This window comes from Fulvia fulva, chromosome 6 (genome assembly GCF_020509005.1).
Source record: "Fulvia fulva chromosome 6, complete sequence".
Lineage (NCBI taxonomy): Eukaryota > Fungi > Ascomycota > Dothideomycetes > Mycosphaerellales > Mycosphaerellaceae > Fulvia > Fulvia fulva.
In genome coordinates, this window is record NC_063017.1 from 423292 (window position 1) to 449866 (window position 26575).

General features: G+C 52.6%; 10 protein-coding genes across 10 annotated transcripts; 6 read left to right on the plus strand and 4 right to left on the minus strand.

Annotated features, from left to right (window-relative positions):
* Positions 1–551: 551 nt before the first annotated feature.
* On the plus strand, positions 552–1773 carry CLAFUR5_06725 (E3 ubiquitin-protein ligase ORTHRUS 1; the record flags this gene model as incomplete). Its single annotated transcript, XM_047905873.1, has 2 exons — positions 552–1214; positions 1267–1773. 2 exons carry the CDS (start codon positions 552–554, stop codon positions 1771–1773), a joined length of 1170 nt encoding a protein of 389 aa, XP_047763101.1.
* Positions 1774–2405: 632 nt separating this feature from the next.
* Positions 2406–4150, minus strand: CLAFUR5_06726 (uncharacterized protein; the record flags this gene model as incomplete). Its single annotated transcript, XM_047905874.1, has 2 exons — positions 2406–3891; positions 3942–4150. 2 exons carry the CDS (start codon positions 4148–4150, stop codon positions 2406–2408), a joined length of 1695 nt encoding a protein of 564 aa, XP_047763103.1.
* A 1549-nt stretch (positions 4151–5699) lies between these two features.
* Positions 5700–7945, plus strand: CLAFUR5_06727 (Serine/threonine-protein kinase svkA; the record flags this gene model as incomplete). The annotated part of the gene is made up of 2 exons (XM_047905875.1): positions 5700–5736; positions 5793–7945. The coding sequence occupies 2 exons, from the start codon at positions 5700–5702 to the stop codon at positions 7943–7945; spliced, it is 2190 nt and encodes a 729-aa protein (XP_047763102.1).
* Positions 7946–8307: 362 nt separating this feature from the next.
* On the minus strand, positions 8308–9317 carry CLAFUR5_06728 (uncharacterized protein; the record flags this gene model as incomplete). Its single annotated transcript, XM_047905876.1, has 3 exons — positions 8308–8621; positions 8698–9045; positions 9257–9317. The coding sequence occupies 3 exons, from the start codon at positions 9315–9317 to the stop codon at positions 8308–8310; spliced, it is 723 nt and encodes a 240-aa protein (XP_047763682.1).
* Positions 9318–9408: 91 nt separating this feature from the next.
* CLAFUR5_06729 (mRNA degradation protein, mitochondrial) lies at positions 9409–13023 on the plus strand (the record flags this gene model as incomplete). Its single annotated transcript, XM_047905877.1, has 1 exon — positions 9409–13023. One exon carries the CDS (start codon positions 9409–9411, stop codon positions 13021–13023), a length of 3615 nt encoding a protein of 1204 aa, XP_047763107.1.
* Positions 13024–13359: 336 nt separating this feature from the next.
* Positions 13360–14156, plus strand: CLAFUR5_06730 (1,2-dihydroxy-3-keto-5-methylthiopentene dioxygenase; the record flags this gene model as incomplete). The annotated part of the gene is made up of 3 exons (XM_047905878.1): positions 13360–13473; positions 13582–13902; positions 13977–14156. The coding sequence occupies 3 exons, from the start codon at positions 13360–13362 to the stop codon at positions 14154–14156; spliced, it is 615 nt and encodes a 204-aa protein (XP_047763657.1).
* A 277-nt stretch (positions 14157–14433) lies between these two features.
* Positions 14434–15478, minus strand: CLAFUR5_06731 (Transmembrane protein; the record flags this gene model as incomplete). Its single annotated transcript, XM_047905879.1, has 2 exons — positions 14434–14641; positions 14697–15478. The coding sequence occupies 2 exons, from the start codon at positions 15476–15478 to the stop codon at positions 14434–14436; spliced, it is 990 nt and encodes a 329-aa protein (XP_047763658.1).
* An 891-nt stretch (positions 15479–16369) lies between these two features.
* Positions 16370–17182, plus strand: CLAFUR5_06732 (uncharacterized protein; the record flags this gene model as incomplete). The annotated part of the gene is made up of 1 exon (XM_047905880.1): positions 16370–17182. One exon carries the CDS (start codon positions 16370–16372, stop codon positions 17180–17182), a length of 813 nt encoding a protein of 270 aa, XP_047763655.1.
* A 514-nt stretch (positions 17183–17696) lies between these two features.
* Positions 17697–18287, minus strand: CLAFUR5_06733 (uncharacterized protein; the record flags this gene model as incomplete). The annotated part of the gene is made up of 1 exon (XM_047905881.1): positions 17697–18287. One exon carries the CDS (start codon positions 18285–18287, stop codon positions 17697–17699), a length of 591 nt encoding a protein of 196 aa, XP_047763656.1.
* Positions 18288–20220: 1933 nt separating this feature from the next.
* On the plus strand, positions 20221–20739 carry CLAFUR5_06734 (uncharacterized protein; the record flags this gene model as incomplete). Its single annotated transcript, XM_047905882.1, has 1 exon — positions 20221–20739. The coding sequence occupies one exon, from the start codon at positions 20221–20223 to the stop codon at positions 20737–20739; it is 519 nt and encodes a 172-aa protein (XP_047763653.1).
* Between the last annotated feature and the right edge of the window lie 5836 nt (positions 20740–26575).

The window sequence follows — 26575 nt, forward strand, 5'->3', positions numbered from 1 at the left end:
GGGTCTAAGCCCGTATATATAGGTTAAGGTAAATGTTCCCCGGTACGGTAATAAGGGCTAGCTAAGTAGATAGCGGTATAGTAACTACGGTCGGACTGGCTATAACGTACGAACGTACTAGGAAGACAAAGAGAACAATTCTGAATCGGATAAGAGTATTAAGTTTACTAGTTCTCTATTTAATAGTAGTAAAAACGATTAATAAAGAATACGAGTTAGTCGTACTAAGACAAAATTCCTAGCTTACTAGTGTTCCTAGCTCACTAGTGCTTTACGTTATACTATTCTAGACTAAGTAACTAAGAATATATCTAGCGCTATAGCTTATTACTAAGCTTAAGCTTTTTCTAGAGGCTATAAGAATAGCTCCTCCCTTAAATTTTCTTCTTTCCTTCGTCTTACTTTCTAAAACAAGTATATCAACTCGTTATTGCCTGTTTTGTGCACGCGCTTGCCCCGCGGAGTCGGATCTCTTAGGTAGCCCCACTACACCTTCCCATATATCAGCGTTAGCCATACTGCCTAACGACACCACATCACTACCAAGAACAATGACGGCCGTGTTACCGCCGGGCAATGACGGAGTCGTATACCTCAAGAAGGAACTGAAAGAGGTCATCACCAAGTTAGCCCAAGAATCACGTAAAATAGGACGCGCACCCGCAGAGAGCGACCAAGCAAGACAGCTGTTGCCCCGGTTAGACGACCTCCTGACATTGCTGGAGAACAGTGAAGTCAATGAGCGGACCCGTCAGGACAGCAAGATTAATGAGGGCCTCAAGCTCATCTACGTTGAGGGCAACAACTTTCACTTCCACAACAAGCATGTGGAGCGCGCTCGAGCTCTGTCCGAGCGGTGGATGTCTGTAGCTCCGGTGCGGCAACCAGCAGCGCAGACTGCGGGTGTGAAGCGGGAGCCCTCTAGCGTCGATGAAGAGATCCAGTCCACCAAGTCACCTAAACGCAGCAACACAGCGACAGCCTCTGCCTCTCGAAGGGCCGACAGCGGCATTGACCAAGCAATGGCAAGCGTAAAGCGTCCTCCGTTTGACAACCTGATATGGGGTCGACATGGCATTCTGCATGGCCTAGCCCTCAAGAGAAGTGACGAGAGAAAAGTCCTGATCATAAATCCGGAATATGCTGATCAACAACGACCTGCCAAAGTCTTCGGCCACAACGACATTACTGTGAGACGATGGTTCCCCAAACAGGCGAGTACTCGCCAGGTCCTCATTGCGTCTCATGCTAACTATATCGTCCCAGCTCTGCGCCGTATTCCATGGTGCCCACGGCCAACACCAGGCCGGAATCCACGGTGACCCCAATAAGGGAGCATATTTGGTCGTCGTCTCAGGTCAATACGACGACCTTGACCAGGACAGAGGCGATGTCCTCTTCTATTCTGGCTCCGGCAGCCACGCAAACACGAACCCGCGGCAAACGCCGACTCCCACAAACGGCACAAAAGCACTCCACGCATCCCTCGCGTCCGAGCAGCCCGTACGTGTACTACGCTCACACAGTGGCCAAAGCCGTTATGCTCCTAGCAAAAGTCTACGATATGATGGCCTGTATCGTGTCACGGCTGTTCGGAACCCCACGAATATACACGGTGGACTTTATGAGCAGTTCAAGTTGGAGAGGATAAGTCAGGAAGAGGACGATCTGCAGATCCCACTTGAGCGCTGCAAGGCTCGTCCGAATGGCCAAGACTTGAGCGACTATGACAGGATCGAGTATGGGTATCGTTCGAGGCAGCAATATCCGTAGTTGACCGGCTGGGTGTCGTTGATGGGTTACATGGTGGATAAATTATGGGAGATACGATGTACGATAATGAGTTTTACAAGCTAGCATTGGTGGATAGTGCTTCAGCCTCATGACCTGATCAGCGAAGAGGAAGATGAAGTACAGACCACGCGTCAGATGTGCAGACGGATCAAGAGAGAATTGAGCTTTGATGGTATAGGACTGAGATCCCACCCGAGGCGCGAGAAAAGCAATGAGGGATGGCAAATTGCACATTGATCGCATAGCTACTGGTGACTGCCCGATATTCGCGAGGCGATGTCCCTGTCGAGAGGGGCTTCTACATAAAAGATCTGAATACCCCTCAAGTTTGCCCTGGTGTCCCTGTGGATCACGCACCTCTCGTGACGACGAGACCAGCGTCGTGTGTATCTCCGCGCTGATCTCTATAATCGGCGCTTGCCCATCTCAAAGAGAGCCCGTGGCGTGGCGTATGATTCGCCTCTCACCGCCTGGCTTGGAGGTCGCCTCTATGCCATGAGAGGCTGTCAATGATAAGACCAGACCTCGTTCTTCGTAGTGTTGCATCAGTGCACTCAACTGTCATCGCCTCTCATCGCTATATTTATAAATCTTCACGCAGCCCCACAACCTCAACCCACATCCTCTTCCTCCCCTCCCTCTCCCTCTCCCTCTCCCTCTTCAACAACCCTCCCCGCCCCCTCCGGCGGAAACCTCGTCACCATCAACACCACAAACGCACCCACCGCCAACCCGCCATTCGCCAAAAACGTCAAACTCGGCCTCCCAATCGCCGCAGAAGCCGAGAAAACGTACCCAAACAACCCCGTTGTCGCCAATCGCGCCATCATCTCCACTAAGCTGATCGCACTCAGCGCGTCAGCCCGTTGCGAGGGCGAGCACATTTGCAGGATCGTGCCCTTGGCAGCGGATCCCGTTCCGGCTGCGAGGGGGAGGATGATGGCTACGATGTAGAGTTGCCAGCCTTGGGTTGCGAAGGTTGCGAGGGCGGTGAGGATGCCGTCTACGAGGATGCTGTAGCGGGTGTAGATTAGGTCGAATTGGAAGGATTCTTCTTTTTCGTTGGGGGCTGGTGGGTGAAGAGGTTCGTGGTCTGCGTCGCCCTCGATTGGGCCTGGTTCGTAGTCTTCCAGATTGAGGGGAGGTTCTGACATTATCGATGATCTCCGGGTGAGCTTTTCTGCGCGGTTGCCATCTCGGTTGTCCATCCAATTTCTGCCGCCGTGGATGATGGCGGGAAAAGCGAAAGTGAGGAACAAGCCGCGGACCAGGGAGTTGACGGAGATGAGGTACCCGTTCTCAGTTGTGCCGAAGTCGAGGACGTCGGTGGCGAACATTTGCAACAGCACGGGGATGTAGCCGGTTGCGAGGAGTGCGAAGAAGGCTCCGGCACCAAGGAGAAGCATCCCATATTCCCTTTGCACACGACCGTCTTTCAGTGCCCACCTCTGCGGTACAAACATTTTGAGTGGCTCGAAGAATGCACCCAAAGACGCTGTCTTCTTCAACTGTTCGGGCGTAATGTCGTTCGGCAATTGCGGGAGGAACAAGAAGACATAGGTCGTAGAAATGCAGAACAGTACAAGTGTTGCTCTGAACGGCGCAATGGTGCTGATGAGGTCACTTAGTAGGCCACCGGCAAGATATCCCAGAGAGTTGCCGAAGAACGCGACTCCTTGTAATCGTCCAAGAGTGGCAGTCCTTTGCTCCGGCTTCACGATCTCGGTGGCATACGAGTTGAGCGCGAGAAGGTAGCCTGCAGGCCCGCCGAAGATTGTAATCGCTTGCGAGCATTGGATGATGATGATGCCAATGCCAGCTCCAAGCTGAACCCCGACATTCTGGACGGCTAATCGCACAGCAGGCCAGAGGCAGGAAGTGAGAAGTGCTGACTTGATACCGAATCGCTTGATACACCAGCCAGTCCAGAACAGGTTTGCTACGCCAAAGAATGTTGTTCCAGCTCCAAGAAGTGCCACAGCACGTGCTGTGCTTGCTTCGACGTCCGTTATTCTACATCGACCAGGTACTGGGCCGGGGTCGGGATGAGTCTTATAATACTCGTCGCAGGTCATTACGCCGAAGACATAGATAAGTCTGTACACAGAAGTCAGTGCAAGCATTGGCCACAACAAAATTTGACGTACGGCACCTGCGTCACGCCAAATGACAGTGACATAAGGCATGAAGTGAACAATACCCTCAACACTACTGAATTGCCCCATCTTGGCTCCGCAGCTGGGGTGTTTGATTCTTTGCGGAGAAGCGGTGTCCTCTCCGAATCTGCAGAACTTCTGGAGTGAACGGAAACCATGGCTTTTGACTTGATCGAATCCCGATCTTGGTCATTGGCCATGGTGTGAGGTAAGCTGGTCGCGAAAGTGAGACGAAAAGCAAACAAAATGAGAAGTGAAAGGTGAGTGAGGTGCTTGCTCTTGCGTGGCGATCGCCCGAAGCCGGCATCGTGCCGCTGCGTGGTGTGGAGCAAAGAAGTACATTGTTCTTGGCCGAGATAGCCGTTGCAGCTTTCGTTTTGGGGGAGATAGGCGTTTGTTGGAATAGTACTTGACCTGCCTGGAGATGGTGTACGAATGTGAGGTATAGGCAATACGCCGCGAGTGGTATCGCCCTGTGGCCGTCAGACCATCACGGTCATCTACCTCCCGAATCGCGACGCCCGGCCTGGGGACGTCTATAACAGTATGCAGTTTCGAAACCAGAACGGTACTGTCAGGAAACGAGCTGTCCAGACCTCAAGAACACTGGAGTTTTGTGGTGCAAGGTTGAAGGGATCGTTGCGAAAGCTGGGTGACAGATTCTTGAAGACTCGTGGCGAGTTTCGTCGCTCAGTAGAATCTGCTATACAACCCGGTATGTCCATCCACGACACGCTCATGGCATATCGATGGCACCCATCCGACGTTGACATGCGGAGATAAAGAGTGAGGATGTCTGGTCGAGGCGGGTAGAGACAGGTCATGCGACCTAGCTGCTGGTCCGACGCTGAGATGGCAACCGGGAGTTGTTACGATGCCACTTAGATGGTGCTGTAGTTGTGCATGATCCTCGGGCGCCATTCGGTGATGGCCTTCGTCGCATCTTGACAAATGTCCTCCACATATGGCATGATATACATGGTCCGCCCAGTCGCGGTCATGAAGCCGGTATCCTGTTGCTATGTCACTAGGACTGTCCGGCAGTGACATAGGCTCATCCAGAACCGTTATCCAGGCGTTGGCGGAACCGCGACAGAGCCATCGGGAGAGTGACCCTGAAGTGTGCAGTGTTTCTCATCTCGCTTGTTGTCATGGCGAGACGGAAGGTGTTTGATGGAGAAAGGCAAACGTGGACGCTTCACGCTAGGAACATTTGCAGAGACCCTGCATATGGGGGTGGAGTGGAGTGTCGCGTGCGAGGTGGAAGCTGTGGAGGGTCAGCTTGCGGCAGCTCGGCAGCTTAGCACGTCGTCGAGTACACGCCAGCGTTCAATGCTACGATCATGTGCATCTCGTTGTCCTCACGATCATGTCCGTAGAGTCAAGAGCAGTCTGTGACCGCCCGCTACGATTCACGATGAAGCTGAAACGGCTTGATCCGCGGTTGCTGTGGCAATGGCCACGACCAAGATCGCCAAAGCCTACTAGTCGTACCGCACCACAGGCACAGACACTTCCGCACGCACACGCACCAAGAGACGGCGGTCCGTGATGCGGTCTGCTACATCATATCGCATGTCGCACACATCTCTGCCCCTTTGCCCATCTTCATGACTTCGAAATCTCCTCGACAGTGTGTTGCGACTCCTATTGCTATCTGACCACAACAACACTGGCATTGAACAGCCCGTCGTACTGGCATTGAACAACCCGTCGTAGTACTACAGCTCGTTCACGAGCGCTGCCGAGATGGCGGATGAGTATCAGATGCTCGAGGAGCTGGGCAGTAAGCTTTCACAAGGCGAGACATACACCGCCCTTCTTTCTAACACATCCTCCCAGGCGGCTCCTTTGGCACCGTATACCGCGCCCTGCACAAACCCACCGGCGACCACGTAGCCATCAAACACATCGACCTCGAAGGCAGCGATGACGACATCCGCGAGATACAGCAAGAGATATCGCTGCTTGCTACCTGCAGCTCCGAATATGTCACCCGATATCGAGCGTCGTTTGTGAAGGGGGTCAAGCTCTGGATAGTGATGGAGTACTTGGGTGGAGGATCATGTCTCGACTTGTTGAAGCCGTTTCCGAAGGGCATGGAAGAGCGATACATTGCCATCATTATGAGGGAGCTGCTCAAAGGTCTGGACTATCTGCACAATACTGGCAAGATACACCGAGATATCAAGGCAGCCAACATCCTGCTGTCCGAGTCGGGCCAGGTCAAGATCGCCGACTTTGGTGTGGCCGCGCAGTTGACCAACATCAAGTCACAACGATTGACTTTCGTTGGCACACCATTCTGGATGGCACCCGAAGTGATCCAAGAAGCGGGCTACGATTTCCGCGCAGACATCTGGAGTCTTGGTATCACTGCCATGGAGATGGCCTTGGGCGAGCCGCCGCGAAGCGATGTACACCCAATGAAGGTCCTGTTCTTGATTCCAAAGGAAAAGCCACCGAGGTTGGAGGGTAGCAGGTTCACCAAGGAGTTCAAAGAGTTTGTGGCATTGTGCTTGAACAAGGACCCAGAGAAGAGACCAAGCGCAAAGCATCTGCTGAAGCATGCCTTTATCAAGCGAGCCGGGAAGACGGAGGTCTTGCAAGAGCTAGTGTTGAAGGCGAAGTACTACGAACAGAATGGCGTGGACTACGAGAAGGACACACGATACTACGAGGAGACTCTGAAGTCCATGAACCACGCACCGGATGAGGATGAGTGGGTCTTCGACACAATCAAGCCTTCATCGACGGTACGCGGCTACGGAAACTTGGCCAAGGGCGGCACCATCAAGAGACGGAAGCTCGACAGGATACCCTCCGGCGACGGATCTGATGTGGAAAACGCCACGGCCGCAATGGAGCATATGAATCTGGACGCTGCGCCTTTGTCGTCAGGCTCGGTAATGCTGACGCCAACAAGAGAAGCATCAACGATCCGAACACCGAAGGTGAGAGGCCCGAGTACACAGCGTGTGGTTAGTGGCCAGCGCAAAGTGTCTGGTGCTACGCCTACAGCACGCAGGGCGGTGAGCAGGAATGTCTCTGGAGCAACACCAACTGCTCGACGAGTGGTCAGCCGCAATGTATCTGGCGCAACGCCGACTGCACGCAAAGTCAGTGCGGCACCACCGGTACCGCCGCTTCCCAAGCAGCCTCTTGGTCTCGACATGTCCTTTGGCAATGGCACTTCAACAGTACGTCAGTTCAAGCGAGTCAGCTCCGGGAACAGGCCATCGACACCGGCAGATCAGACCGGAACATCGCCGCAAGATAGTGTCTTCGACAGCGATGCCGAGAACAAGCCACCCAAGCCGGAGAATAGCTCGCAACCAGTACCTCTGGCGACAAAAGAGGCAGTGCTAGGGAGACGCGCCTTTGCAAAATGCCTCGACCCAGCTTTCCAGGAGTCATATGCAGCGGTCGCTGATCGGGCAAAACGTGAAGCACTGAGCAACGTCGCAGAAGCATGGTCACGCCTCGACGAACTCGATCCAGATGGCGAACTACTGTTGCTTAAGAGCATCATGGACCGCATCCAATCCGACCCAAAGCTCGCCAGCGCCCTCCTTCCGCAACGAGTCGCCAACGCCCAACTCGCCTCCCTCCGCCTCTCACCCAACAAGAAGAGCGCTCTAGTCTCCGAATCGGAACTCTCCCCTCGTGACCTCACACCCCAGTCCTCCCCAACGAAAGCTCTGCACCCCCGATCCTCTTTATCGAGCATGTCTCGCTCAGCAAGCAAACGTGAGCCTACCAGTCCCACCAAGCTCGTCCTCAACCCGCAGAACCCTCACCTCAGGAAGATGAGGTCTAGTCAGGCGTTGAGTGATGCGAGAGAGAAGGCTGCCATGGAGGAGAGGACTAGGATGGAGGAGAAGATGCTGGGTGTGAAGCAGCCGGAGCCTGGGATGGAGCATGTGGGGATGTTGGCGGATGTGCTTTATGGGCGGTGGACTGAGGGGTTGAAGGCGAGGTGGCCTGTGGCATAGTGGTCCTGGTCTGATGTAAGATGATGACGAACGAGGTAAGAGGGCGTTTTTGTGTGGATTCTTAGATGAGATGTTGGCACGTTCGATTCTTGTACTGTACCAAAGTGTGTAGATTCTTGCAGGAGGCTGAGCTGAGCTGAGCTGAGCTGAGCTGGAAAGGCTAGTTCTTGTTGGTTGTGAGGGTAAGAGAGATGGTGGGTGTGTGGCATTAGCATTGTGGCGAGTTGGAGATAGAAAAAGAGCCTTGTAAAAAGATGAGAAAGTAAGAGAGAGCAATTCGAATGGATCCCTTTCATTAATCACCACTCCATCTCATCCCCATCCCAACGCCACACTCCCACCTCACATCCCACCCCACCCCATCACTTCACCTCAACAGCCCCCTCCGGCACTCCCTTCCCACTCCTCAACCTCCTCGAGAAAAACTCCATAATCGGCATCATCTCATCGCGATTCGCCGGCATCGCATCGCCAGGTTTGCGATATCGCTTCACCTCCACGTGCTCGAAGACGCGCTTGAGTTTGTCTTCGGTCGTGCTCGTTACGGCGCTTTGGTCTGAGCCGCCGCAGACTAGGATGGGGGTTTTGCTTTTGGGGTCCGGGGAGGCGGGGGAGGTGGTGGGGAGGCCGGAGCCGATGCTGATTATGCCGCTGAGAGGTGTGGTGTGGAAGGTTGCTGGGAGGGGGGGTTAGAGGGGGTGGATGTGGAGGTGGGGGGGTTGTGGATGGGGATTTGGGGGAGGGGGGCGTACCGCCTAGTTCTAGCGCTGCCATGCCGCCCTGTCCAAACCCAAACATCAAAATCTCCCTTGTGGCATACCCACACTTGCCAACCAACACATCCTCGACAACGTCCCTCAGCAATTTCGTAGACTGCTTGAATCCCGCATCAGGATCAAGGCCGCCGGTCGTGGAGTCGAAGATGATGTCGTCGCCCCAGTGCTTGCCGCCTAAGTCTAGAAGTGCTGAGGGTCCTTGGACGGAAATTCCGACGGTCTCGGGAAGGGACATCTGTTTGGCTAGGGTTGTGAAGGAGTCGTGGGTGTCGCCTAGGCCGTGGAGGAGGAGGAGGATGTTGGTGGGTGGGTCTGTGCCTGGTGCTGGAGGAAGGAGTGGTTAGCTTGGGGACTTACTGGTGTTGGTGTGGTCTACGATGGGGTGTACGGTATGGCGGGTGCGGTGGCATCGTCGGTTCGGTGGCTAGTTGGCTCGTAGTGGGTTGTGCTGAGAGTATATTGGCGTGATAATGCTAGGAGACGGGTGTCTGGTGACTTGCCATTGTGTCGTTGCGATCATAGATTCAGAACTTACGCGGCACGATGTTCAGCTTGATGCTGGACGGGAAGTCGTCAGTCCTTGGTAGTCGACCCATGGTTCTGTTCGTATTGAAGGAGTCGTGGTCTGCCAGAGGATTGGACGTGTTGATGTTGTTGGTGGTTGTGCTTCGGACTCGGTGGAGATGAATGCGAGCTTTCCGGCTGTTGGGCGATCTGGCGCCAGGGTTCCATTTCAGTGACGCGCTCAATCTCAAGAACTTCTTGGAGACAGTGGCAAGCCAGACTTTCGCATCGCATTGCACGCCCACCAACCCAATGCTGGGCAACATCTCCCACTCGCCAGTATGGAGGAACCAAGGCTACGTCTGCCTCGCATGTCGACGCCAGAAAGTCCGCGCCCATCGACAGCAGCGGCGATGGAACAGCGAAGTCCATCACACGACCACATCCGCCATTAGCGATTCCTGGTTCGACACCTTGAACGACATCAGCGACAACTTTGGCAAACCGGCGCCCACGCCCAAGGCCGAACCTGAGACCAAAGTGTCAAAGAAGGCAGAGGCAAAGCAGCAAGATGACCCGTTCACTGCGCTCAAGGGGTCGTTGTCAGAGAAGGTGGAATCTCCTCCAGGCACGCGGCCATCTACAGACTTCGCGAAGCTCCAACAGATGCTCAAGGAAGATAGTTTCAAGTTCACCAAACAGCAGAAATCAGCTCCACCTAAAACCCACCACGCAAAACGACAGCAGCGGAGGGCGTCCAGAGAAACAGCCCAAGATGGTGTCGAAGGTTTCGCAGCTGAAGAACCAAATAGCACAGCGGCTGCAACGGTCTCGATGAAGATGAACAGCCTAGTGCAGCAGTTGAAGGGCGTGCAGGAAGAGAAAGCTGCAGAGGACGATGGGCGACTGTCATGGACAAAAGACGCCCAGGATTTGGCGGTGAAAGAGCTACTCACGGGGAATGATGCAGCAGAACAAGCAGACGACACAGAGCCAAGGCCACTTCCGGCTTTCAATGCTGCCGGTACTTCCTGCAGAATACGCTATAAACATCCCATCGCGGACAGGGTGGAGGTACCCCCTGGCAAGACTTCACAGGCGCGAAAAGATTCCAAGGTTGCAACAAGTAATGACGAATCTATCGAGGGCCCGGTCACGTATAAAGCAAAGACATCCCCAGCTGCGAGTGGCCTAGGAGGGCCGATCATGGAGGAAGAGTCACAGCCCCGAACCCTGGTAGCTCGGTGGAGGAAACAGCAGCAGCAGCATAGCCCGTTTGGTGTACGAAAGGAAGGATCTGGCCAAGGTGCTCTGGGAGTCTCTTTCGACTCATTGCGCAGCGCCGACAAGGTGTCCGATCACACAAACGCCAGTTCGAAGAAGCACTCGACGCCTTTCGGCGTGGACGTTGCTGCATCGCGTAGCCTGGGTGACCTAGCAGCTCGTAAGATTAAGGCTATGCTGGGAGCTAAGGACGAAGAGACGAAGCCAAAGGTCAAGCTGAATGGAATGAACATGAACAGCCTGCTGACCTCTCTCAAGTCTAAAACCCAGGAGGTCGAGGAAGTGGTACCAAAAGCTGTTGAGGCGGTGTCACAGCCCGATTCCGAACCAGCAAATCAGCCGGAGCCTACTACATCCGAAGATGTGACTTCTGAGGAAGCTAAAGCACACGAGAGCTTGACCAACCTGTACTCGAGGCCCCGGATTCAGTACTCGAGTCCCCCTGCTATTCCAAAGCGATCCTTGCCGGATTCTGCCAGTGCTGCCATGCTGGCTCGTGACAGCCCAATGCCTGCCGGGCAGTCACTCGCTGATGCAATGAAAGGCAATGGCAGCGCGAAGCAAACATCCGGAAACGCTCCTCCCGAATCACCACCCGAGGATCCAGAACCATCTGAGGAGCCACAGGCGGCGACAGAGCAGAACACGCTGGACCCGTCTAGCATCGACGTCAAGCCTCTGGACATTCCACAACCTCCTGTACCATATCTCGAGTACGGTTTGGATCGTGTCTTGTTCAATCCTGGCGTTTATCAGCTGCAAGATCCAGCCTCCCGTGTCTACAACTTCGATCCATATCTTCAGAACATTATGCCAGTCACCGAGTTCGACTTCAATGCCTTGAAAGAGTACAAGACGTCTTCGCAAGATGATGCACTGTCGGCATTGGCTTTGAAGGAAGGCAAGAGATACATTGGGTCCACATCCAGTATGACCAGCTCATTGACGCATTTTCACCATTTGCTATCGAACTTTCGAACAGTAAACACATCTATGTACAGCCGAGAGTTTTCAGGCAATAGTCGAGAAGGCCTCAGAGCGACATTCACCGAGATCAACAGAGCACCGAGCTCGATCTTCTTGCGATGGAACAATGGAACATACGCTATCGATGCCGATAAAGAGTACGATAGCGGGAATGTTCTGATGCTTCTTGGCAAGTCTATGGAACTGCTCCTCACCCTACCCAAGGATGACTACGAGCGATACCGCAAGAGCGATCCTCGTCAGGTACCCGAGGAACAGAGAACTGGGCCTGAAGCCTACCAGTACACCACCATGGGCGACTTTCTGATGCGTTCTCAGCTTGATGCTTACGACCCACGACTGCCTGGAAATGGTACCTTCGATCTGAAGACACGGGCGGTAGTGTCCGTTCGCCACTCGGCGGCGGACTACGAGCGCATGACTGGATATGAACTGTTCAACCTCCAAGGCAGATGGGGCTCATACGAGAAGGAGTACTACGACATGACTCGCTCCACCATGCTCAAGTACATGCTTCAGGCACGCATGGGACGCATGAACGGCATCTTCGTCGCCTATCACAACGTCAAGCGCATGTTCGGCTTCCAGTACATTCCCATGCACGAGATGGACCGCGCTCTCCATGGTCAAACAGACAGCTGTCTTGGTGATCAGGAGTTCAAGGCCAGCCTCAGTATCATGAACGAGATCTTCAATAAGGCAACTGCCAAGTTCCCTAACCAGTCCTTGCGCTTCCACTTCGAGACTCGACCTGAGCGTGGCGAAGTACCCACGTCGCTGCATGTCTTCGCCGAACCTATGGCAGAGAAAGACATCGATGCGATTCAGAGCTCCTCGAAGGCAAAGATGGCAGCCTATGAGCGCGACATTATGGGCAAGAAAGATGAGCCTCCCGTTGAGGAGAGTTCCTCAAATGAGCCTCTGGACGCCGAGTCTGGCAACGCAATCGAAGCAAAATCGTCAAACAAACTCACAGCCGACGATGATGCAACCAGCGAGACCAACAACGACGACGTCTCAGTCGAAACGCAAACCCCAACCGTCCACTCCACCGACGCTCCCGCAGACCGCGCCTTCCTCGACAGCATCGGCACCAGCAGCGAAGACCTGGCACCCCTCTTCTACGCCACCGTCATCGTCCAATCCAAAGTCGACGGCGAATTCATCGAAGGCGACCGCCCCACCGACCTCAAGAAGACCCAAAAGTGGGAAATCGACTACATCCTCAACGAATACGAAATCACCCGACACCAATGGGCCCTCTACGAAGACTGCAAAGCACGCCGGAAGCATGCGCTCGATAATAGTGACGATGATTCTGATGGTGTGGAGGATAAGAGCTTGAAGGGGTATCTGCAGTTTTTGAAGGGGATGAGTGAGAAGGGGGCGGAGATTAGGAGGAAGGTGGATGAGATGGACAAGGGGAAGGAGGTGCTGAGGGTGGAGAAGGGGTTGGTGAGGGAGAGGGAGGTGATTGAGAGGGTGGAGGATTATATGGATTGGATGTATAGGGGGAGGGATGTATAGTTGATGCGTGAACGGTAGACTTGCATTGTATGATATGGGCACAACGTGGCGTTGCAGGGCTAGAGGGTATTCCATGGAAGAAACCATGTACAGCATAGAAACACTCCCAGCCATAATTGCTTCTACTATCTCAGCTCAGCATTGCCCCGATTCGACATTATGCTGACGAACTGCTTCCTTCACTGGCCGATCAATCAACTCCAGCATCCAACCACGTGCTTCAATCGGCGACAAGGATCGCGAATGACGTGACAGGCTGCAGGGTCTAGTGCTCGCTCTCACTTACCAAAAAGTCACCGCGATACAAAGTCGAACTCACTTCCTACACCTGCATCGATGCTCGCGCGATTCAGACCTTTACAACGTCTCTCACATAACATCACCAACAACAGACCCTTCACAACCACTACAGCGCTCAAGATGAAGGCCTACTGGTTCGACAACCTCCCCGTACGTCCGCCTACCCCTCCACCAAACACAATCCCTCCATACCATACCACACCACACCCACCACACCCTCACACGCCTTCCCCCTGCCTAACCCCCCATCCCTTCTAGGGCGACCAACGCCTCCCCCACGACAGCGGCCGCCCCGTCCCACCCCAAAAGCTCTCCGAACTCGGCATCATCCACCACTCCCTCCCCAACAACCTCGACGCAGTGAACAAGATCGCCTCCGACCGCGCTTACAAGAACCGCGACACGATCGAGATCAGCCCCGAGCTCCTGCCCGGCTACGAGGAGAAGGTCAAGAATTTCTTCCATGAGCATTTGCATGAGGATGAGGAGATACGGTATATCCTGAAGGGAGGCGGGTACTTTGATGTGAGGGGGAAGGAGGATGATTGGATCCGGATTCGGTTGGAGGAGGGGGATTTGGTATGTTCGAGTTATACAACACCAACTGTGGAGTTGGACAGGGAGGATGGGAACACTAATTAGGGGTGATGCAGATGATTATGCCCGCGGGGATTTACCATCGATTCACGACTGATGAGCAGAATTATACGAAGGCGATGAGGTTGTTTAAGGAGGATCCGAAGTGGACGCCATTGCAGAGGGGGGAGGAGACGGATGCGAATAGCTTTAGGAAGGAGTATCTCCAGAGTCGTGATGGTGGTTTGACTGCTTGAGCGATTGAGCCTGCACGGGATGTGCGATCAAGGTGGGCGAGGGAACGAGATTGATGAGATTACGAAGGAGGGATTTATGTAGATGTGACTGCGACTGTTTCTCCAGTAGCGCGTGCGAATTCAACACGATCAAAAGCGAGTTGTCGCTTTTTCTGATCATGACATGAAGCAAGATGCTTGAAACGCAATCTTGTGTGAAGACAGATACTCACTCCCATTCGCTCAAACGCCTCGCTATCACAGCACTATCGTAACATCATCACACAACCTGGGGTATCTACGACGTCCTCCTGGGATCAATCTCGCCATGCATCCTCAACTTCTCCTGAATTTTCTCCAACAGCAACACCTCATCATCCCCCAGCTTGACGTGATGCGGCATCTGGATTTTATACGGCCGGATGTGAATATCCTCAATCCCGTCCACGAAGTCAACGCTTGCCAAGGGATTGGTCAGCTCCCTGTGTAGAGTGCGGTCGGTGTCACTGAAATGGCGTTAGTGTCAACGAGCTTGTGGTCTTGGGCTGGGAGTGGACATACCTGCTAGCATCAGAGCCTGCCTTGCCCTGCTCTGCCGCATTCTCATCCGCTGTCTTATCCTCTTTAGGCGCCCTCCTCTGCTGCCTCAGCTTGCGCCCAGTCTCGCCCGCCGTCCACCAATACACCGGGTACTGCCTCAGGATATTGTTGAAGATCAACGCGACAATAACCATGAGCGTGCTATCCAGGAGAACGATCGGGACATAGCGCCATCCCATCGCGATGACCTGCGTTTGCGTCGAGGCCAGAACAGCTGTCGCACCGCCAGGGGGATGGATCGTGTTCGTCAGACTCATGACCAATGATGCCAACGCGCAACCCACAGCGCCTGCGACCCATTGGATATTGTTTGGATACGGCGCATAGAAGCTGGAGTAATGTTCAAATCCCTTCGCAACAGCCACTCCACAAATCGCCGCGAGCGTGTTTCCCACAATCGAATTCCTCGGTTGCGCGAGTGGTGACTTGATCGTATTGAAGTCCAGCACAGCGCTGGCGCCGAGGGATGCGATTATGACTGGTGGCTGCCAGTCTACGATTCCCGGGGCGTAATTGCCGATCCCACCCACGAGGCAGAGTCCTGCTACTGTCGCTGCGAATGTGACGGGCCATTGCAGCACTGCGTAGGGCTCTTTCGCGGGCGAGGAGCGGTGTCCGAGCCAGCGCGAGACGGGCTTGGGGAGGTAGTTGAGGCGGTTGTGGGGGATCCAGGGATTGAGGTAGCGGTCAATGTCGAAGTCGAGGATTTGGTAGAGGGGTTTGGGGTCGGTGGGAAGTGCCATGGTGGCTGCTGTCTGATGAGTTCTGGAGAGTTGCTCTCCTCCGGTGTGGAAGTCGAAGTGCGGAGTCGCGGCTGTTGTTTAGCAGTGATTATAGCGAGCGCGGATCCATAGCGGTAAAGCACGCGGGTGACAAAAGGAATGCAAATAGTAGCGTCGTTTCTCCATGACTTACGCTTCACATCATGCTGCCGTTTCGTGAGCAGGTGACGTGCTGAGCTGCGCTTCAGACACTTCCTCGGAGGCGGTATGCCGAAGGGTAGCAGTGTCCCCTTCGACCGCCATGTCTCGTTCTACGGTATGCAAGTAGTCACGTAAGCTGTGCTGACACTGCTTTGCCATTCCCGGGTCGTACGGTCCATGCTCTCGACTTCATGGCTCCAGTGCATTGCCCTGACATGGTTGTCATCCTGCAAAGATTCTGCTGCTCAATAATGCTCGCTCGCCGACGTCAGAATCGAGGGAGTTTCGGTACGCCAGGCCCGCTCACGTGAGAGACCGCTAACTCGAAACTTGTACGTAATTGCCGCCGAGCCATGGTTTAGGTGCGAGCGTGAGACTTCGATGCTCACAACAACTTCGACAGAACGACGATGAAGTCGTTGTAAGCTCGTAGAGCACATGAGAGTGCGATGAAGGTGGAGAAGAGTTGCAGGAAGAAGGGATGATGTCCAAAGCAGGTTGATAAGGAGGACAGTGTCACGTCCAATCACAATGTACGACCGCTATCTAAAGCACGGACCATCGCGATTTTGGCTGTGTTGCTTCTCCGCTGCTGGCCATGAAAGCATTGCTGTACTTTCGGGAGAAGGCTGGGAGGTGCTGTCCGGAGAGATGCAGAATGGAAAGCCCATGGCATTGAGAATGAATACGATCATGTATCGCAGCTAGAGCATGATAAGTAGCCTGTCTGGATCGCCAAGAGCTTCGACATATCTACCAAATCAAGACCCCATGGCCTCCCCATCCCTCCACGCCCTACTCCTCCTCTCAGACTCAGCACTCCCCCTAGGCTCCTTCGCCTTCTCCTCCGGCCTCGAATCTTTCCTCGGCCACAAAGGCGTATCAAACACCCACAGATCATCCTCCGCTGCAACCAAACTAGCAGCCGCCGAGACCTTTCTCGAACAATCTGTAATCAACCTCGCCTCGACTGCCCTACCATACGTCCTATCCGCATTCCACAATCCATCAACGCTAGAAGACCTCGACAACGACTTCGACGCCAGCACACCTTGCACGGTCGCGAGACGGGCTAGCATAGCCCAGGGACGGGCGTTGTTGCAGATTTGGGAGCGGGCGTTGATTCCTGCTGCGGCAGCTGGGGAGGCGAGGGAGTGTGTATCGTCCTTCGCGATTAAGTTGAAGTCGAACGTGGTAGATGACTTCGGGCTCCAGCTACAAGCTCATTTCGCGCCGCTCTTCGGTGCGGTGTGTGCTGCGTTGTCCTTGTCGGTGCATGATACTGCATATCTCTTCTTGCTGAATCACGCCAAGGCAGTGCTGTCGGCGGCTGTGAGGGCTAGTGTCATTGGTCCTTATCAGAGCCAGGCGTTGCTGGCGGACTCGAGGCTACAGGAGTGCATCAATGCTTGCATAGAGCGAGAGAAGCTGTCGCGGGTCGATCAAGCTGCGGTTACGGTCCCGACTATGGACCTCTGGATGGGGAGACATGAGTTGTTGTATTCGAGGATCTTCAACTCGTGACCGTCGTACCGGGATGATATACCGCAGAGCAGCGCCAGTCGGCCACATAGATCCTGATGAGGGCGGGTGAGCTGGTGACCACGGCCCTGAGCTTCTGGTCAACGCGTCCCAGAGTGAAGAGGGCGAGGGTCAGTCGCTGACCATCGGCGCTGTTGCGAGATTCGAAGCCCAGGGGTCGCCGGGATGCGCGCGGTAGCAAATAGCGCTTCCTTTCTCCGCGATGCCCTCGACCAGGATCCTGCTCTTGTAGTGCAGCACGAAGCTTGTGTAACAGAGAGAAGCCCAGCCGTCATGGATCAGAAAGAAATGCAGCAGAGCTCGCGCAGCTTTTGGGATTCGAGTAAAGCGCGCCAACACACGGCGTATCAGCGCGTTACTGCTTCCACGTATTCATCAGCGGTCGACTGGCTGAGGCCCACGCTGATTCTCACGCCTCGCAAAAGCAATCATCGTATTCGAGCGGCATCCTCAACTCCACGCTTGGCACGTATACACATGCTTCTGCGAAGTTCTCCTACCACACGTATCTGTACCGATCAACGAGCTCCCACAGGGTGCAAGCCTCCTCGACACTAAAGCTAACACATTGATGTTCGACCTTGACGGGAGCCGCAATCATCCGATGCCATGAAGGCTTCCAACGTTGGGCCTCCCACCTCCTACGTCTGTCGAACTGTTGGTCAACCCAATATGATGTCGCGAGATACGGCTTGCTTTTTGCCAAAGTGACCTTCCCCCAGGGCCCGTCTTGCTCCTCGTAGACGATGCTGACGTTGTATACCCGCATGATCAGCCATGTGAATCCTGCATGACGATACTGCGGATACGCTGTATCTTCGGACAGGCACATCAACGACTGAAGTCTCGGGCTTTCAGCGACGACAGCTTGAAAAGTTCGACTGATGCGCTGCAAGGTGAACAGCTCCTTTGCTGGCTCTTGCAATTCGGGCGCCTTGTTGTAGGCATCGAGCCCCAGCTGGATGAGAATGTGCTCAAGCAACTCCGGTATGGCGAACACCTGAGCTACAGCAGATGAGGGTGCCTTGTTGCTAGTCTTTGTGCATGTGAGTTCTTGGCTCGGATGCGCTGGGGTCATGATGGCCATTTTGTCTGAGTTGAGCTGGACGGCGTCGCTCTTGCTTATGGTGAAGATTTTGGCGACGTCAAATGACTTTGCGGTGGTATTTACAAGCGGTAAGCACATATAAAGTTGGAGAAGGCAGGCACCGCGAGCATGGATGCTCGGCGCCAGCCGGAAGCAAGAACCGGTCATATGGCGCAAGGCCTGGTGACAAAGTATGTTACCGCCGATACAGTATTTGTCGACTTCACTTCTGGAGAGCTACTAAAAGAACGGATACCGTGGGACCGAAACCGACACAGCTCGACGCGCTGTGCCCTCGACTGCATCAATCGGGCCTCGCTACTCAGCTACATGCCAGCGGGTTAAAGCAACGGCCTGCCTTTCGATAGGGAGTCGGAGTCGAAGCGCTCGGCGGCAAACAACTCTGTCACCGGCCCTTGGCGCCTTGATGTTCTGCTCTCTACACGGTCAATGCTACTCACCGATCATACATCATCTGGATCTTCGACATACTGTCGAAAGTATGTCTTTTACATTGCGAGGCCTAAGATTGTCGAAGAAGGGCTATATGTGAAAGAGCTATTGCAGACGGGGTGGACTTTAAAGATCGTCGCAGGATGCACTGGCACCTGTGCGACGAGCCTCGACAGTCACTGTCGCCTCGTTGATAATACATGGGCCACCTTCGCCAGAGCTGAATGATACCACTTGCGCACGACCATGGCCGGCATCACCTGTACAGCTCACAAGAGACGACTTGCCCAAATTCTCCAAGCATGCTGATGCAGCACTGACGTGTTTCAGAGCCTATCTTAGCAAGTGTGATAGCAGCATATCATCAGCCAGAAGACAGCAAGGATAACATTATGCTCTTTGCAGCAAACTCGCCGAAGTTCTTGACTACATCTCGGGGAATACATTCCACGGGCAACATGCTTCCAACTCATCTATTGGGCCTTGAGAGGCGGAAGCTAATGGGTTGCCAAATTCTCGGTGACCGAGCATCTTCACGGGGAATTTGGTCTCACGTTGATGTAAAGTTCCCGAAGACATGAGGATGAAGCCCGAGATATGCCAATTCGCTAACGGTGGCTTGACGCTAGTGTATGTGCATCTCTCGGCAAACCAACGTCGCCGAAATACACCGAAGCATTTCTCACTCTTTCACACAGCTCTTACCTCTATGTTATATTACTAAACGACCAGTATACGCCGTATTCTTTTCCAGAGCTGTATCGATACTGCAAAAGCCTCAACGGAACCCTTCGACAGCTGGCATGGGTTCCGACTCCTTGAACGACGTCTGCCGAGCATCAAGATCTAATCCGGCCATCTTCGGTGCCGTGACCTCGGATGCTATCAGGCCTCAGCCCAGGAACAGCATCTCTGAACGAGCTTGGCATCCACGAACTACAAGCCGAAGCGTATCTGCTATAGAACAACAGTGGAAGGTTGACTACCGCGCAAATCGCACGTGGAGATGCCCGCGGAGCACATGTGCATGATGTATGTACATCTGACTGGGCAGGGTCTGGCCGAGGGCTTGGCTTGAGATGCTTTCACCTACTTCCTCTATACGACCACATTGGCATGACGTGGGTACCGTACAGTAGGGCTGGATCAAGCTTCTGTCATTGAAGTTTGAGGACGTGTTCGCAGCGCTACAGAGTGCCGCATGATGTAAGTTGCTCTGCCAAGTGTCCTCACGGGACATCACGCAATGGCGATACCAAGCATGCCAATGGCAGTGATTCGTAAGTGTAGGAGAGAAGGTAGGACAGTATCATCTAAACGATGCAATATATAAGACACATTCAGAGCTCAGCAATAAGAATTATCAACCACATCGAACAAGATCGACAACGACAAACCAACACCGAAATCCACAACCTCACAATACCGCCACAATTGCTTTTCCAATCAACAAGATCAACTTCAACTTCCACGCAAGAAAATGCCTAGCGAACGCAGAAGTATCCACTCCAACGCCGGCGGTTCGTCCGACCCCATCACCCAAAACACCCGCATCTCTAACAACCAGTGGCTCGCAGACGAAGTCTACCCAACAATCGGCACCTCCCGCAGCAACAGCAACTCCAGATCCCAAAGCCGCACCCGCAAAACCTCATCTCTCGACTCCAACCGCAGCAGCAGCAGCAGCAGCAGCAGCAGCAAAGCATCCCCAGACTCTCCCACCACCACCATGCGCCCCCGCGACATGCCATCCGACTCCATCGCATTCACAGAAGACTACAAGCCCGCCAACAGCTCCAAGCGTGACCGGTCCAAGTCGCGGTCGCGAGGCAGTAGTCAGGTTTCGACGTCCCGGAGTCGGAGTCGATCAGCTTATGACACGCATCGCGTCCCCGCCGAGCAGAGGGTGTGGACGAGTGCGAATGATAAGGAGAGGAAGCATGGGAAGTTCATCGAGAAGGTGTTGAGCCATAAGTTGTCGCCGTCTTTTTTGAGGTAGAGACGGTGCGATGTCGCACCACGGGGAGGAGGTTTACGATTGAGACGGGGGTGGATACGATGGGGAGGATGATTTGGCAGAAGGTGAGAGCGTGAGAAATTTATTGCATAGCGAGCATAGTGTATGAATTCAAGACATGTCTGATGATTTATCCGAACCAGTCTACATACAAGTAATGGATCCAAAGGACGCCGAGACAGTGTCCTACGACATCTTCGACGACACGAAAGTCTGGCCACACAAAGACTACCCGCTTCGGCTAATTGGCAAGATGACCCTGAACCCCAATCAGTTGAACATACATAAGCCGCTACAATATGCAGATCTGTTGAGGGTCCTCACCTTTTTCTGCGAAACAACTAATTTACAGCCTTGTGGCTCCGTAGCTTAATAGGAGATCGAGAAACACCCGATCAGAAGGCAAACAAGTCGTATGCAGGCCGAGAGCTCTATTCGAAGAGGCATAAGGGTCGGGACGAATTTCGACTATTCAATCCCGCAAAAGGGTCGGGACAATCTACTGTGCTTGCCACGCAGACGTGCCCACCCTCCGAGACCGGACTTTACCTAAGAACAACATCCTACGACGTATCTTTAGGGCTATATAACTCTACTCTTTCCTAAGGACGAAAACATATAGTACTATTCGTACTAACGAGTAGGATGCTACAAAAGACGTAGACACGACCTTGTCGTCGCTAGCACGTGACTATGCCCCAAACAACGCAGCTATGCTACAAAGTACGCGTAGTAATCGTGTTTTCAAGCATTGTTAGGTGGAGAGGGTGGGCACGTCTACGCCGCAAGCGTAATAGGAAGGTCTAAGTCTAACTTAGAGGTCCTCGAAATCGAGAAATACCTCTACCTACGTCGAGTACGTACGCTATACTACTTACTACCTTACGATATATACGCCGTTCAACGTACGATATAGTTACGATCCGTATTATAGTAAAGGGGCTCATCGATCTCTACGCTAAAACAAGACACATTCGAAAGCTCTTATCAAGGCCATTCTAACGATATACAAAGCAGGCCACTGCCCCTAGGACTAAGGGAGTTCTACCTTATTTAATCTAGATAGCTTAAAGCTCTCCTTACCCTATTTCTTTAGCTCTAAACGCCGCGGAGGTGCCTAGCTACATTAGGCAACTCCTAGGCAATAGTAGCCTAGGCTACGGTACTAACGGCGCCTACGGCCCTATAGGCGAAGCCCCCCTAAGACAACTAGTAGCAACTTATAGAGGACGTAAAAAGTATAGAAACTAACGATCAGCTCCCTTACCGGTCTCTATAGGTAATGATCACTTAGCTACGTACGGCGCTTATACTATCGTATTACCGAGGGCAATAAGAAATAAGGACGACGTCCTAGGCGATTAGTAAGGCCACCCGGAATTAACACCCCTATAGCTAGGTATCGGTCGCGGTATCGATACTAGGCCCCCGCCTAACGTACGATGTAGTTACGATCCGTATTATAGTAAAGGAAGACTAGGCCGAAGTTACGAAGCTATCGAACAAGGAGCTCGCCTAACGAATCAACTAACTAGGGGTGGTCGTAGTGAACTAACAGTCTAACGGCACTCTATAGATCTATACTAGCTCTACTACTACTAGGAGGCACCTAGAGGCACAGCTATAGTAGGTATCTAAGGTTACGGTATTAGCGAAGGTCTTAACGAAACAATTTACGATCCTAGTCTACGACATACCTAAGGAGTTTAACCTAACTAACTAGGGTCACCTACGCGCTCTCTAAGAGGACAACCCGGTCACTCTTAACTCTCTAATCTAGAAGGCGACTTGGCTCTATAGGAAATGGCTAGAAGGCAAGAAGGCCTCGGCGCTAATAGTATAGCTATAAGACGCGAAAGCGGCGGATCTAGCGATAGAACAAGGCCTAGTCTAGCAATATAGCCTTAAGATAGTAGAAAAGCACTCCTTATCCTTTCGTGTCCTCTAATGCTTCAAATGCTAACAGTATAGACACCAAACCTATACGTGTACAAATAAGTAGGCCTGCTCGAACTATATAGGAGACTATATATCTAGGGACTATATATTAACTACGAGACGGTACGCGAACTGTCCGGGGCACTACCTATCGTATAGTACGGAATGCCTATAGCGGAAACTAGCAAAAAACAAGGCAATCACAAACAGAACCGTCGCCCTAAGATTCTACGGCGACCGTAAGGCTAGCCTATACCGGAACTAACTAGCGGCGGTCGGGTATAAGCGCCCTAGGGCCGAGAACGATATAAAGGATACGTAACCTAGGGCGTACGGGAGGCTACGTACTCTACTAGCTACGGCGAGGGAATCTAACTAGGCCCGGCTCCCCTTTAGTATATAGCCGATAGGCGTAGACTAGGACGTATAGGGTAGTAGGACATAGGACGATATAGAGGAAATGATTGTCGATGCCGATAACTAGCCTCGACACGCTTAGCATTATCTAGTATAACGTTAACTATAGCAAGGATATAGTCTAGAACCATTTCCTACACGAGGCGGACCCGCGCGTCTACTACGTCCTTATAATCTAGGAGCTATAGATTAACCCGCACTATAAGAGACTAACGACCTATAAGTTACTAGGCTACACGACATGCCTACGAGGCGACGGCAGACCCCGTACGTGCTTCTATATTAGCAAGGATATACTAGAATCCGACTAGGAGGTAGTGTACTACGTAGACGAAGAAGGCGGGGGCGATATTACCTCCCTCTACGTAGGTAGCACCTAGATACACAACCTGTATATATAACCGCTAGCCTCGAGGTCTAGCCGCGACCTAGAGGTCTATAGACACCTAGATAGTGCGCTTAAGAGACAAGGGTGCTATATCGTAGTAGGAGACTTTAATATATACTACCCTTCCTAGGAAAGCCTTATATAGCCGCACCCTATAGCCGACAAAGTACTCGACTTAATAGCGAGCAACGTAATTGCCCTTAATACCCCGAAGGACCTAGGCACCTAGAAGAGAGGGGGACTCTAAGACACGATCGACCTCTCCTAGATCTTAGATAGCTACTACTATACGGTAACCTACTATAGGATCGAACATAAACTCGAGGCGTCGTTAGACTACATACTAGTCAGGACCTCTATTACGATATAGATATAACGTATACTAGCGAGAACCCCTAAGCTAAACTAGGGAAAGGCCTACTAGGCCAACATCTAGGCGTACCTCGATGACTCTAAGAGGCTAGTCTAGATCGCGTAGTAGCAATACAATAGTAAAGACGAGATAGACGAAGCAGTCTAGGGGTTAATAGACGAAATAAGAAAAGCGACCTCACTTCACGTTCCGCTTACCTAACTAACGATATAGTCTAAACTATACTAGACGCCGGAGTGTACTACGGTAGTAAGAGAAGCAAGGAGAGCCCGCCGGGTATAGACGAGCAGCTATAGCGAGGAGGCCTAGAACGTATATAGGGAGGCATACTAACAGAAGAAAGCTATAATACGAAGGGAGAAAGCAGTCGGCTAGAGGGCTATAGTAGAAGAAATCGCCGGCAAGCTAGAGAGGATGTAGAAGCTAGCGAAATGGGCCCGACAGGACCCTATATAGGGCCCCTCCTTCTCTATCCTAGCGCTATAATTGCCTAGTAGCCCGGTTAGCGACCCCGAGGCCAAGGCGCGTCTACTAGCTAGCAAGTTCTTCCCGCCCCTAGTCGAGGCTGATCTAAGCGACATAAACAGCTCTACTCCTCTAGCCCCTAGTATCGCGGTCTAATAGGAGGTATCCGAGGGAGAAGTTGCCGCTATACTAAGGAAGTTGCCGGCGAAGAAAGCCCCGGGGCCGGATAGGATCCTAAACGAGCTACTAAAGAAGTGTAGAGATTAACTAGCCCTAGTAGTTATAGCGATCTTTAACGCCTGCCTATAGACCGGGTACCACCCGATAGCTTTTAAACAATCGACGATAGTGGTCCTACGTAAGCCGTAGAAGGAAAACTATACGTAGGTGAAGTCGTACCGCCTAATTACGCTCCTTAATACTCTTAGGAAGGCGCTTAAGAAGCTAGTTATAACGAGACTCTCCGAGGCGGTAGAGGAACACTCCCTACTCCCGGACACCTAGATAGGTGCGCGCCTATAGCGATCGACGCTATCCGCGATAGAACATATCACCTCTTAGGTAAAGGCTATCTAGTATAAGAATAGGGACAAGGTGGCTTCCTTACTTAGCCTAGACATATTAGGAGCCTTCGACTACGTGTTATACCCGCGGCTACTCTATATACTAAGGTCGAAGGGACTCCCTAAGTGGCTTGTCAACTTCGTACGGTCCTACCTCTAAAACCGTAGTACGTCGATCCTAGTCGGCTAGTATAGAAGCCTAGTTCAAGTAGTCTATACTAGAATCCCGTAAGGCTTAACGCTAGTACCTATTCTGTTCCTCTTCTTTATAGCGACGCTACTCCCAGCCCTAGAATCCTAGAACACCGCTACGAGCGGCTTCGTAGACGACATAAACATCCTAGCGTAGTCTTCCTCGACTAAGGAGAACTATAGGCTACTAGAAGAGAAGCACAAGATCTATAAGGACTAGGCTAGGAGGCACGGGGCTCGGTTTGCCCTAGAAAAGTACAATCTAATACACTTTACGCGCCGGCTACGGTTCTATAATATATAAGCTTCTATCTAGATATAGGGGCACACGACTAACCCGGCAAATTAGCTCAGGATCCTCGGACTATAGGTAGACCCGGCGCTACGGTAGAGGAAGCACGTATAGGCAATATTACGGAAAGCTAAACAGAATATAGCATTATACTAGAGGCTCACTACGTCTATATAGGGGGCGGACTTCCGGTAGTTACGACTTCTATATACGGCTATTATACGGCCAGTCCTTACCTATAGTAGCCAAGTATAGTCCTTAGGCGAGAGGGCCTACCTATCGAAGGGACTCGTCGCGCCGCTAGCGAAGATCTAAAACCAATGCCTAAGGAAGGTCACCGGGGTATATAAGTCGACACTAACGAGGATACTTAAGCACGAGACCGCTATACCGCCGATCGACCTATATATCTAGGGACTACGGACCTCCTACTTAGGCAAGTCGGTACAGTACCTAGTATAGAAGGTCATCGCTAGTATAGTCGTAAGGGCCCGCGAATTAGTACTAGCGTATAGGGGCATTCGACCCGGAAACGAGCCGAACTACCGGGCAAGGGACGAATAGCTAGCAATATAATAGGAAGGTAAGAAATCGTTTATAGAGTAACTATAGAAAGAGAGGTAGAACAACTAGGTTATAGGGCATAGTAGACGCCCTTAGCTAGCGGGATAACCTAAGGAATAGTTAGCTACAAAATCCGCGGTCAAGTACCCCCTAAAGCTTATCTACTACCGCCTTACGAGGGTATAGAGTAGTATAGTAACCTAACTACGAAGCGAACATATCGGCCTCTAGGGGTACCTATTATAGAGGAAGGTTCTAGGATACACGAATACTAGCTACCCCTACGGCTATCGCTCCTAGAACGTACGGTACGTACTCCTCGTCTATTCGAGGTGGTCGCTAGGAAGGGGGGAGTAGATAGTAAAGGCGAGGAACCGGACGATTAGGGCACTTCTTAACAACGCTAAGGACCTACGGCGTATTACGAACTAGATACTAGAGAAGGGCTAGCTAGAACAGTACCGCCTAGTAGGAGTAGTATAGGAAGAGAGGACACGACGTAGCGCGACGAGACCGGTTAGGAGCGGGGGCTAACGGGGTAGTGATATAGACTACGTACGTTTAGAGGGAAAGCTAATCTAGATAAGGAGTAGTCGGGGGCGGGAAGGGTTTTCACCTATTCGGGT